The sequence below is a fragment of the Talaromyces proteolyticus genome (genome assembly GCF_021365285.1).
Source record: "Talaromyces proteolyticus strain PMI_201 chromosome Unknown BGW36scaffold_12, whole genome shotgun sequence".
NCBI lineage: Eukaryota > Fungi > Ascomycota > Eurotiomycetes > Eurotiales > Trichocomaceae > Talaromyces > Talaromyces proteolyticus.
The window spans coordinates 1,038,861-1,052,799 of NW_025764288.1; the positions used below are offsets into that span (position 1 = coordinate 1,038,861).

Here is a 13,939-nt window from a genome sequence, read left to right on the forward strand (position 1 = left end):
CTGCCTCGGCCGGTCCCAGTCAAACCCTCCAAGCGGAGAGAAGGAAATTCTATCTTTGTGCATTAAACCTTTCCATATCGACGTTAATTCCATGAATCTGCCCCCGATAGGTCACGAATACCTTCATTGGTGACCCTAAGTCAAAATGGGCGTTGGACCATAAATGATTTGCCTTTGATTAAAAGGATGTCATGTGGTAAATCCAACAATGGGCGCCAGCGTCTATGCGGGGTAGGTGCAATTCTCCTTTAGTGCTGGCAACTAGGCAACTGTGTGACCATTATGACTCACAGAGAACAATTATATACATTCATTAACACACCCCTCGTTTTGCTCCACTTGAACTTTTACTTGAAGCTTGTTTCTAAACTTTGAACAAGGAGCGAACAAATCGGCAATTACCGGGCATACTGCGAAAATGATTCCAGCGGCCTTACAGCTCCAGGCGCTGTTTGAGTCCCCGCACAATCTCGCGCAGAATCTCCGCATCCTGGTTGACAATGATCCGTCAATGAAGAACCTGACCTTCATCAACTCATGTCTTCTTGATCAGATACACACAGAGGCAATTCCTTCTCATATTTTCCGTACCTGGCTATTTTTAGCTTCTCGGCATTCCTACCACCTTATTCCAGCTGCACTTCAAGACCCGTCACGTGGAGTTCGCTGGGCTGGTATCAGAGTCGCTCGAGATCGTCTTTTCTGCGGCCCTCATTGGAAGGTTCATGGATGGGACTTGCTTGGAGGCGCGGAAGGAATCAAAGACATTCTCGATGGATTGCCCTCGGCAGAAGTAAAACACCTTGTCAACGCCATTTGTTACCACTGTGGCTCTTGCGATAGACAAATGGTGATGGGATGTATCGATGAACTCCTGACTCTGGTCGAGAATACCAATGCTTGGACGGAGAGGTCGTTGTCGTACCATGCGTCTTTGTTGTATGCGTACTGTCCCGCTCAAAAGGTGACTGACTATTTAAGGTCACAAACATCCATTCCTCTCACCACCTTCAAACACTTAAGCCGTTTTCATATCACTCTTTTACGGAATATTGCAGTTGGGGCGACAGAAATGGCGTCAGATGTGCGGAAAAGTGTTATAAGACTGTGTCGAAACCCATTACTGCACTCGCAGGAAGAGTACATCCCGAATCGCTTCAATGAAATACATACAGGCACGCCCCCAGGTCTGATCTTCGGCATGGACCTGTTGCTAGCCGTTGGAAAAGAGCCTGGTCTTCAAAGTGACTACGAATTACATGACTGGATTCAATCAATCCTTCGTCTAGCCATTCGTAAAAGCCAACCATTTCAATCCATCCTATTTGTTCTTAACTCGAGTCTAGAGTTGTGTCAGTCTAGAGGTACTTCAAGATGGCTCTCACAATATCTTTCGAAAAATATCATTCAACTCTGGTCAATTGCCAAATTCGGGGGTGTTGGGAGTCATGCCAACACATCCAGGGAATTGTGGCATTCCCGGTTTCGGACAGCGAATAAGAGTTCTCTAGAACAGTGCTTGATTCAACAAGTGTTAAAAGTCGAAGACGACAATCTCATTATTCATCCAAGAGGTGCACAATTCACAAAAACTGTGGCTAAACTACTCTCCCTCGTGCACATGAAAGGAAGGCTTGAGCTTCTTCAGCTCTTGTGTCAGCATTCACCGACTCTAAAGCTTGATCTCACAGCCTGGCCTCCATCAGAAAAAGAGCGGCAGTTTATCCCTGTATGGGACTATGAGATTCTGCGTATTCTACCCCTTGATAGCTCCAAGCTACTCTTCAAACGATCCCTTCATATTTACCGTTGTGAAGAGTTTCTCCCCAGCTCTGATTTTAATCCCCAAAGTTCATGGGCTCTGTCGTGGGAGGAACAATCACTACTCTGGGTTCGTTGGGAGTGTTCAGCTATCAAAAAAAATGGCGGTTTTCCTGTTACTCTCAAAGGTACGCGACAATCAGCGCTACGAGTTCACATTAGGAAGTTTACTAATATAGAGCTAGTTATTGATAAGATGAAGCAAAAAGCTACACGTGCACGAGAGGCTACTGGGCGCCTGTATTGGGCGAACAAAGTGATAAAAGTCGCCCTGGAAACACAGTCACTAGATATCTTTAATGATGTGGTGAAATGGTGTAAAAGGTTCCTGCGAGACCCGGTACGATCTATCCACTACTTCAATCCCAGGCTACTGACTGCGATATGATTAGCTGGTCTTTCCCGACTTGATTGATCGGATATTGTCTAATGGCAGCCATATCCTCTCATGTCAGGCTGATTTGCAATCCATCACAAAGGCTTCAAACCCTCACCTTCTAAGACTTGTACAAATAGCCAATGGAATTTTGATGGATATTCTTGAAATATCATTACTCCTTCTTCGCGAACCCTGGGCTCGAATCCTAGTTCGAAGATTGACCCAGAGGATTCCCGGTCTGCTTTCTACCATTATCCGGGACAGAATTGATATTGTAAAATACAGCCGTCATCTTGACTCTATCACCGAACCAGAGATAATTGAGATCTTTCTCGACCCTCTGATACCGATATTAATTCATTACGAACGAGAAGTTAATGCGGAGGGTCAAAAGGAGATTTGTTGGAGCGGTCCGTCACGCTTAACAGTACTCCTTTCATGTTCCAGTCTTCCCAGTCCAGGGGAACTTTCGTTTATGGACCGGCTCGCAAAAAGTCGTGATGAGTTTTGGGAACAACACCGTACTCGAGTAAACCCAGAGGTCCTCGATCTGGGGGCTGGTTGGCCTAGAGGCCTTCCAATCCAGCATTTGGTAGATGACAAATTATTGTTATTCTACGCTATGGAACGCCCCAGCGAAGCACCCTACTTATCTTCAAGGGTAAATGAGGTCTTGTTCACTTCGCTAGATACCATCATGACTACCATACCTGAGAATACTGGCCCGATTGATTGCTTCGTAGATAGCCTTTGGTTTGCAATTAGTGCTCTAGTTGTGAAGGGCGAACCGGCAGAAAAGGTACATCATATTCTACGCATTTGGGAATATTACTCCTCGAAGTTGCAGCCGCATTCTCTATATTTAAAGTTGTTTCAAGACTGGTTATTCAAGAAAGTTCAAGCCGGAGAAATGAAGGGGGCAGCCCATCTTATTCGACCACCTTCCTCCGTCGAGCCGACATTTCGAAGGATCCCAAAGGGGCCAGAGGTGATTGAATGGGATCCTCAAGCTGGCGACGATAAAACCGTCCAGGTTGCTTCAGGTAATGCCAACGAGAAGCCAATAGAAGTACCCTACACGATTCTAAATTGTCGCATGGAGGGCGAAATTCCTGCCAACACTCGATCTATTACCATACACCCTCAACCTATCCTAGAGCCTCCCTCATTATGGTCATTTGCAAATAGTCGGGGTGCCTCAACTGACTTGACTGATTCCATCGTATTGTCGGCCTTGCTGTTTCTAGATACTTTCACCAAAGGCGCTCGAATCCTGCGGACTAAATTTCCTGACGTGGAACACCCGCGCTATACACCCATATATTTAGCAGATGAATTCATCACTAGAGAGACCAATGCCAATTCGGGAGGCACATTAAGTAAACCACTCACTGCCTTGAGAAAATGCGTCAATCGAGTTCCTTCTCAAATATTGCGGGATCTTATTTGGTCCTTCTTGGATACTCTGAAAGAGGAGCCAGATTCGCCCATGTATTCAAGACTGCTTTTCTGCACGTCCGATTTGATCCAAATTTTGTTATCAACTGAAAAACCACAGCTTGCAGTCGATGTGGTGCTTCGAATATGGAAAGAATTTGCAGGTGAATCTTCGTGGCATCGTAAGATTAGTCTCGTCAAGATTGGGCGAGTTCTTAGCCCGAAGCAAGCTGGTGAACTTATTACAAGGTTTTCTGAGCATGTTTGCGAAGGGCTCAAAGCCCAGCAGCAGCAAGGGGGGGATAAAGTTTTCATTAAGGTGACAACGGCAAAGATGCTTGCACAGGTTTTAGCCCAAGCGGACTTTCTCCCCCAGTCTACTCGAATGGACCTTCTACAGAACATGCTCGATGTCAGTCAACATATTGATATTCGAAGGGAGATCGCAGCATCGATTTTAGCACTTGTTAGTATTAGTGACAGCGACGAACCATATAAGGCCTTTGCTTCCATCGCTTTATCTGCCGCAGGACCGAACGAGCGATCCAAGACTACTGAAGAAGACTGGAATGCAGTGGAAAGTAATGGTGGCCCATTACCTTTCGTTGCCCCAGGCTCAGAGCATCCAATCCTGGATGTGGTTGTTTCTACAGCTGCGACGCAAATACCACAGAAACTTCGGTCCCACTATGTTCGGAAAGTTTTGCTACCATTACTTGAAGAATCGACTCGCCAGCATACTCGATGGATGGCCGCAATAGTTTCTAGAATTGGTCTATCAATATCAGATCTAGGAATTACAGAACTAGAAATCGGTCCATTCTCGCTATGTCTCATTGACACCATTCTTTGGCAGTGGACCGAATATCTCCCAAACACATATCTAAAACATCATCACCGTGGCTGGGCTTTGAGCTATCTACACGGCGCATCTTTTAGTCGCATAAATGAGAAGCTTATCAGCACCCCGGATACTACTTTACAGGATATCAATATCCAAGAGCATTGGAATATGTTCCTCAAGTCTCAGAGGTCTCGACCAGTTCTCTACCCTTTACACCGCCTGCTTGTTCCTACGCTCAGCCGGTCATTGAATGATTTCAATGCCGAGATGGTTATAGAAGACTTCATCTTCCGCACTCAAGCGATAGCCAGGAACCCGGTTCAATATGTTGATTCGCTAGACAAATACAAAGTTCATCCAGGATATACTCTAGAGCTCTTGTGGGATCTTAGAAAGAGTAGAATGGTGGGTTCTCTCGAAGGTCCTGTCCTGAGAGCAAAGAATTACGATAAAACTACCGAAGTCATGAGGCGGATAATAGCCTTTTCTAAGAAGGTTCGGCAAGAAGGATGGTCAACTGAGCTAGCAGTTGGATATCCGGTCACATTGCCAACCACTTTTGAACATGAAATTTTGATGATGCCATCTCCACTGTACAATGCAACAGCATCAGAATTTAACACTGCGGTAGAGATATTCATTTTGTTAATAATTGAGCTGATACGGAAGTATGCCACAGACTCGGTCTTGCTCCTCCGGTTCGACGCTCTCCAATTGATCATGAAGGAGGTCACCATTCAGAACATGGCGGCTTGTGCATTACGGCTTGGGTGCATCAAAGACGAGCCGCGTAATGACGTCGAAATATTCGTTAGGATAAAGTTGGCACGGGATTTATTGAGAAGCTTGCGGGAAAATAATAAGGTATTGGACAAAAATATCCTAGACATGATTGAGGAATGGAAGAGAAGTGACATTGAACTCGTCCGGCAGATTGGATGGGAATGTGAGTAGACTGCTGCCAATAATGTACGACAGCAACTTCTGCAGCAATTTTTATAAATCCATCTCTTACAGAACAAACAAAACCTCGGCTATTTCGTCATGCAGCCGACTGGTAATAGCTCTATTGTGGATCTTCAATCACCTAGCCCATTCTAAGGTTTTGTCCCTCTTTTCGCAATGCTAGGTCAACGACCTCCATTTACAGACACGATCGCGTTAATAGAGCCACCATAGTAAAAATTTCCAGATTGGGAGAGAATGGACTTGCTCTCCAGGGTCAATCGTATTTGCCTAACAGTGATATCTTGATCTGGATTGTCTGATTGACAACCTTTCTTACATAAAAGACCATTACCATAAAGCGATCTCGCTATTGGACGTAACGGAAACCAAGTAGAATATCATTATTACATTTGTGACGAATACATATATGCATAGAAAAGTAGGTATCTTACCTTGACAGGCTCCGTTTGGGTCAATATTCCCCGGAATGCAAAAGTTGACTTTGATAAAAAAGTGTAATACCCGGATGTCTGGCTGCACCGAAATCATATTCCGCTATCTTGGCATGTGGACTATGAGCTGATCTTTTTATTTCTTGCGGATTTTTCCTTCTATCTATGCATTTGTCATCTTATATTAGGGAAGAGAAAGTTTTAGGTGCGAACATATCTTTGTCAAGAATGTGGTTGTAGATTCCCAAGGAAAGTTTTTATTACCATTATCTGCTCTTTATATGTTCTGTCCTATGTATTAATGGGGGCCACTAAACGTTTTCTTGTGCAATTAGGTCTGTAGCTCCAGCAATCTCCTTTTCATATGTCCTGGGAAAACTCCACAAGATCATCTTGCAAAGTTTTTATCATCTATTATGTGGGAAAATATCTAATTAGAATGTTTGAAGCCAACATGAACTATATATAAGAAATCTAAACTAATATTGAATCTATATTAAATGACGATAGTCACTCAAGGGGGCCTGGTTCTCACTGGCCTGGATTGTTCCCATCAGCCTCGTTAGTGAAGGGCGGTGCAGTAGCTTAGCTTCGTCGCGTGGGCTACCCCATCTTGCGCCTTACAGCCTGGCTCATTCAGTCATCTACCGTTGTAAAGTTTCATGACATCAAGAAATCTATGGAGTGAGATCAGTCAATCAATACTCATGTCTATTATGTCAAGGCAGCCAACTCGTGATACCCCATTCACCCCAGTGATTATAGAAGGAGCCGGCCGAAGCAACATTACCTTTGCCTCACCCGCATCAGACCCCACGGCACCATCATTCGCTTTGGCAGCTGTTGAATACACGATCTCCCAGGATCGGGCGGCCGGATACGCCGCTGAGGAGTCGAATTACAATCTCCTGCTGGCTAAAGACATTTCCTTTGCGCAGGCTAATCCATATAGAGGTCATGCTCTACAGGATTACGAAATGCAATTGATGTTACTGGAATAACAGAATAAGAGAAGATTTATGATGGCTAGATCAGCAGGAGACGAAATAATTACTTCCACGAGAGGCACGTTCGATAGATCCTATAGCATACCAGCCTCTCCGAAAAGACGGCACGACTCAGATGAGGACGATAGCAACCGCGATCATTCCTCTAATCCATCGCCTTTACCACTTACTGATTCTCAAGTTACCAACGAACCCGAAGGCAACACCACCGAGCCATCAAACCCCCAGAAAAGGCAGAAAACTTCTAACTCAAGGCACCCGGTTTACCCCGAAAAGAAAAGGTAATGTGTTTTCATCGGTATATGCTATAGACCATTATGCATACTAAGAGTGTATAGGATGTACAAAGGGATAATAATGATAAAAGTCGTCGAACTGAGCATAACAACGACAGCAACGACGAGAATTATAATGATGAGGACATTGAGGATGACGGAAAGGATAACAAGGAAGGTGATCGTGATACAAGCGACAAACCCCTTGAGGACTTTCCTGCAGATATGTCACCCCAAAGCCTGGAATATTACTAGTGCTACCGCATTCTATATAGGGTAGCATGCTCTCAGCGCGATAAATGGCGTAATCGCCGCGTGTACTAGGATAAACCTCAAAGAGTTAGCCTCGGAGGTAGTCCACACTTGGCCGACAGCCGTTCCATATCCAACCTTGACGACTATTTCAACAAGAGCAATGGCATCGGATTTGTAGTCAATCGCGATTATGATTGTGATAACTATTCGAGTTCTTCCCCTGGTACAGTAAACAGTCATTCCTATACGAACGCTCCTCGAGAGCTTATTTACGTCATATCAGATCAACTGTATTCCGCTTTAAACCAAATTTCCAAGTTTGCTCCAGACAACGATTCTTACAAGAAAGATAAACACTATTACGAAGACCCATCGAAACAACTATCAGGGTCCCCATTGGAATACTCTCATTTTTTCTTATATCACCATCGCCAAGAGTTACGCGATCTCTCAGTTGGCAACGATTTAGCTTTGAAGGAGGCTATTTCGGCGCTCTCCGCTTACCTAGATAGTTCTCCCAATCCTATTTCGACAAATGCGACGAACTTTTCAGGCAGGGATTGGTTTCCTATGACACGCTGCCGTGGCTATTCCAGCCAAACGATATTCTCGTCTCTAGGGAACGGCCATTAGAAATAGCATGCGTTTTACGAAGAGTACCTACTGAAGATCTTCAGATTCAACTTGATTGCTGGAACCGGGGTTATGATGGTCATTGGCTCCACAGAAAGGGGAGGGTTCTCAAGGTGACTATACCGCGATATGGCACGGCCCACATCAATCAACTATCTGTGTATCCCCTTATGTATGCCCAGGTTGAAACCAAAGAACATCTCCTTGCTACAGGTAATAGATTCTAGTCGCTGAGAAACCAGACACTCGTTCCCTACGAGGGCTCGGACTATAATGGGGAAGAAGTTTATGTAAGTCTTATGTAAATGATATCGAACCTTCGCAAGCCGAGACCTAATCCCATGCTAACTTATAGTAGCCATCGGACTCTAGATGTATGATTGACTACCAGTTCAATAAGTACTTGCAAAAGATACATGGCCATTCAGATGAGGAATGGAGCCGCAATAATCAAATGCGCTAGATCAACCGATATGGCTGTTGGAGGCTTGAGGAGTGGGATTTTAGGAATCCCTTATAACCGTCGTAAATATACATGTAACCCATTTGCAAATACTTGGTGAATATCGATACCTAGTCTTCTATGTATATATGTATAGCTACGAGCAAATAACGCCAGTGAAGTCTCGCTTCTAGTGTGTCCCAACCCTGTTTTGCGCCAGTTTGGTGGTGATCTAAGCTCTAACCACACAGTACACAAAACCGAACTACTATTATAGCAACAATTTAAAACAAACATGGTCCTGTTGAGTTATTATTAAAGTCTGACGATGTCCAGGCTCTTGGGTGACAAAGCCTTGAGGGCTTCTTTGAACACGTGATCTGGGCATTTGTATCGTACGACAGACGGGCAGTGTAATCAATCGATTTCCACAATGAAAGAATTTCCCTACCCTGGCAACTCTTAGCATCTTTACTACAGTAAATTATCTTACTGCTGATGGGAGATGACAAATTATTGAAATGGCACCACAAAAGTAGATTCAGTAATCATACCTTCCCTGTATCAGCATTAATAACCTTTGAACTTGTTAAACTATCTAGGAACAGGATGCTAGGTATTTATATCTTTAATCTGACATATATTGATATGTATGTAGATAAAAAAAAAGAAATCTTAACACCTATATTCAAATTCTTAGCAAGTGTATGTAGGCTATGGACGAAGATAAATAGTGAGAAGGATAACAGAAGCTATGCCATTCTTCTCAAACAATAGCTATGGGATAGGATACTACGGTAATGGATCACACTTGATATGAAAGAGTAATAAGAGATGGAAGACAATCGAATTTCCTACCGGCATTCCGCAATCGTCCCTTGAGATGAGATCACCTCGGCACATTATAGATAGTAGTACCCGCCCGTTGATACTGCTGTAGCATTATGAGGATAAAAAGTAAGCAGGTTTGGAATTAATTATATGAAGTATTTGGCCAATGATAGAGCGAAATTCTCATAAAATGCAAAGGTGTCGTCTGCTGACGTGATCCGCGATTGCCTGAGGTTTCATATGTCAGCTGGTAATGTGACTAGCGATTCAGTCTCAGATTTAAGAATTAAATTATTACAAAGATTTTTAGCGAATAAGAAATCTTATCTGTGACACTGTTTTTATTAAGATAGAAATTCCGCGTTTGGCGATTTGAAGGAATTGAACATTCATGTGTACTAACTACCACCTATTTTCTTCTAAGTTGGCTTTGATGTGCATTGATTAAACGCACCTACACATGAATTTTGGAAAACCGCGACGGTAGTTGCGTCGGCTCTTCTGATTGCAGGAAGCTATATAGGGAATCCAGGGGTCGTCACTATCGGATCAGATCCGCGATGGAATGTAAAATCTAGGCTCCTTTCTCGACAGCGAGACCCCTTGGCAGCGTGTCAGATGGTCAATAATAATCTCATTCCCCAGAAAGATATAAACTTTGGACAAATCCTATAGTTTTGGTCTAGTTCCTTATGAAAATGACGGGTCAGACCCGGAAGGTGAAAGGAGCATTGTTGTAATATGTTGCTGCCTAATTCAAGTCTTGGCGGGAGAAAAAAGTGAGGTAGGAAGAAACAGATGTTCGGGGACCGTATAATAACCACGGATATGAAACAGCAGATGATTCATTAGTGGACTATCTATCAAGTAACTGATTCATCAACACTGCACACAGTAGTATCATTCCCAGTCATTGTGATTGGCTAGGGAGCCAGGGACATAGTGATGGATACTAAGCCTCCACTTCAAACATTTCAGAAGGCACTAATCTACTAGGAGAAAATGCATGCGCGTACGTATGTTTGTGGCTTATATGTAATGAACGATCAAACTGCAATGTTACCGCATGTGAGTGGTCAATAATATGAGGGATTCTCAATAATTCAGCAAAGGTCAAATGCTTATCAGTGCGTCTGCTAGGGTAACAGGGATGCTGTCTCGCCTCTGCAACTAGTTTCAGAGTGTAACCCCTTCCGAATACTCTACATGTATACAGAGTTGGGCACAAAACCTGTCTCGACATATAGATCCTCAACACGCCACACGTTGAGATTAGAAATCAAAATTGAAATTTATTATGATTATACAGGGTCATTGTATGATCGACACTACACGAGCCGCGATCAGATCATAGAAAGTATGAGAAACTCGAATGCCAAGAAGTCCGAGGCTACATTACACCCTGAAAAATTGGCTATTTCGCCTCGTATGCATTCGGCCTAGAGGATCTACACGGGTGAAAGCCCACCAGCCGAGTCGACCCGATATTATCATTGGCTGGCCGCCTAGTATGACGATCATTTCGGGAATGATCGTTGCATGAGTTGGGAACTCGATACTGCCGATCTTTTTGGAAGGAGAAACAAGGTACGTTCAACGGATCTCCTGGCTAAGCGTAACCCGTGTCAACTGTCAAGACTGGCACTGCCACTATGCATCCACAAAGTACATGTACCAAATAAACAGCCTCGCCCCGTCTGTTTCTTCGTCGTCCATAATCTATAATCTATATCTAATTATCTGGTTTATTTTTTCGCGCCATAATATATCGAGAACGGATCGTACCGGCAACTAGATTTCGCCTCCGAGGGCTGTATCCTGTATGTGACGTCGGGGTGATATAGGAGACCGAGAGCGAACCCCGACTATGATACAACTGCTTCTGCAGATCAGCCACCTGCCGCCTGAAAGCCTTCTTATTCGGCAATTGCCTTAAAGGAAACTACGTGCATGGCTACGACCTGCCGATAACGGTCTTGCCAAGTCTCGCCAAGTCTTCACATTGCTTCATGTTACAACAGATAAGCATAGACAGTCCCTCCCAGACTCCAGCACGTTTGCCTCAACAAACCACGATTGGCCTGCTTCTATCTGCCAAGAAGTCGGGAAATTTGCTATCGATCCTTATCTCTACTCCGCACATTTGCCTCTATAAAGTGTCTTCATTCCATCGAGAATAAAGTACTGGATTCGGAGTATTTTGGCCTGGCCAGTAGATCTTGTCTTGGGGAGAGGTTTTGCTACCGAGACTCATCAATATGACGGCGCAGGTTATGGATCTAACTCCAACATGTCCAGAAAATCACAAAATGGCAGCAATATGTGTGTCAGAATCATCTACTAATGCTTTTTCCACCCCAGTTGATACGCTCTCTCTCAAGTCACACATCTCGTTAAACCCCATAAACCCCCCAGCCAACAGCCCGGAGCCTTCAGGCAAGGCTCCGCATCATATTTATAACAAGAAACGGAAATGGCTACTAGTTTATATTGTCTCTTTAGCTGCCATGTTCTCACCGTTGTCTTCCAACATCTATTTCCCTGCAATTGACACCATTGCGTCGGACCTCAACACGAATACGTCGCTCGTTGCCTTGACTGTTACTGTTTATATGGTTGTGCAGGGAATTGCCCCGTCTTTCTGGGGTCCGTGGTCGGATATATATGGTCGTCGGGTCATCTTCATTGGCACACTGATTGTGTACGTTGCCGCTAATCTGGCGCTGGCATTTACCGTCAACTACCCCATGCTATTAGTTCTTCGAGGGGTACAAGCCGCAGGGAGTGCCGCCACTATAAGTATCGGAACAGGAGTCATTGCCGATATTGCTCTGCCAAGTGAGAGTATGATACTCCCACGCACCAAATGTTGACGAAACACTGACGTTACTAGGGGGCGGCTTTATCGGAACAAATAGCGGCATTCGCATGATCGGCCAGGCTCTGGGACCGGTGCTTGGTGGTATCCTGAACGGCATTTGGGGCTTCCGAAGCATCTTCTGGTTTCTATTTGCCTTGAGCATCCTCGTCCTATTAACTTTGCTCGCTTTCCTCCCGGAGACACACCGTGATATAGCCGGAAATGGAAGCGTTCCCTTACACGGAGTCCACAAACCCTTCATTTACTGGATAATTTCTGAACCAACAGAATGGGTTAGGAGTCCTTCAACAACACCGGGCCGGAAGACGCCGTCAGTAACTTTCAAGTCCGTCCTCACCCCACTAAAGCATCTGTTTGAAAAAGACATATTTCTTCTTCTTGCTTGGGGGGCCCTGATCTATGCTGTCTGGAGCATGGTCACATCCTCAACCACCACGGTGCTCAAACATGAATTTCCCAGCCTCACTGACGTTGAGCTGGGTCTATGTTTCCTCCCCAATGGAGTCGGGTGCGTTCTCGGCTCGATTTCGACTGGCAAGCTCATGGACCGCAATTTCAGAATGGTCGCCAAGCACTACCGACGTCAACACCAAATCCCCGACGACGTCGAGATCAAAGGCGACAAAAGCTTCCCTTATGAACGCGCACGCCTGTCACCAATGCCCTATTTATCCGCCGTGTTCATCATCGTTACGGCTCTGTACGGCGCAAGCTACGAGCTAAACGATGTAAACAGGAAAGCAATCGCCAATCTCCTAATCTCGCTAGCACTCCAGTTCCTGATTGCTTTCACTGCCACAGCGATTTTCAGCATCAACTCCGCTATGATGGTGGACTGCTTCCCGTCGGGCGGAGCCGGGGCGACTGCAGTGAACAACCTAGCAAGATGCAGCTTGGGTGCAGTTGGTGTGAGTGTTGTGCAGCCGATGATCAATGCGATTCGTATCCGGAATACATTTGTCGTCCTCGCTGCGGTGGTTGCGCTGTGCAGTCCGATGGTATGGGTGGAGTGGAAATGGGGAGAGAAATGGCGAACAGACAGAGAAAAGAGAAAGGGAGCCAGTCTAGGGCTTTAAGGTGGGAGTAATATACTCCGCGACAATATACAATAGATGGAATATGGTTCAAATACCAGGCCATTACAGTAACGATGTCACATGATTTTGCTGCAGCGTTTCTCTTTGCTTTTTTGTGCATAGAAATAGACTTTTGAAAGACTTTAGGGGAGAGATCAAGGAAAGATTATGGAATGTGATAGACAAAAGGGAAAGGCTTCTTTGCTATCGTTTTAAATGTTGAATTGGCTTGTTTATATATGCTCTTCATCGTCAACAATGGCAAAATGAGGAGATAAATGGCTACATACGATATTTGAGATCTTCATTTATTAATGTTGGCATCACAAATCCTGCTATATGTATCCCAATTTCATAATGGGGCAACCCCAGAATAATCCTAAACCCTAACCCTATATATCATTTTACGGTCTTGGTTGGGTGACAACTTATATTTACTACTACATATGAAGTACTGTATATGTGCGGGAATCAACATATCAAGTGCGGCTGCTCAGTGAGCGACAGTGAGCAAAGGGAAATTATTATTGAGTATCACCAGACAACTTCACATACCTAATTTTCCGGACTTAATCTCAATGTATTTTAGTTTATGCCAAGACCGCAACCCGTCTCTGTTATCCGGTCTATTAAATATACCAGCCAAACGGAACGCCAC

General features: G+C 44.5%; 2 protein-coding genes across 2 annotated transcripts; both read left to right on the top strand.

Annotated features, from left to right (window-relative positions):
* Positions 1-326: 326 nt before the first annotated feature.
* Positions 327-5,653, top strand: BGW36DRAFT_388391 (uncharacterized protein). The gene is made up of 3 exons (XM_046217221.1): positions 327-1,949; positions 2,007-2,161; positions 2,214-5,653. Exons 1-3 carry the CDS (start codon positions 419-421, stop codon positions 5,433-5,435), a joined length of 4,908 nt encoding a protein of 1,635 aa, XP_046067567.1. The 5' UTR covers positions 327-418; the 3' UTR covers positions 5,436-5,653.
* A 5,980-nt stretch (positions 5,654-11,633) lies between these two features.
* On the top strand, positions 11,634-13,281 carry BGW36DRAFT_305591 (major facilitator superfamily domain-containing protein; the record flags this gene model as incomplete). The annotated part of the gene is made up of 2 exons (XM_046212085.1): positions 11,634-12,168; positions 12,218-13,281. 2 exons carry the CDS (start codon positions 11,634-11,636, stop codon positions 13,279-13,281), a joined length of 1,599 nt encoding a protein of 532 aa, XP_046067568.1.
* Positions 13,282-13,939: the final 658 nt, after the last annotated feature.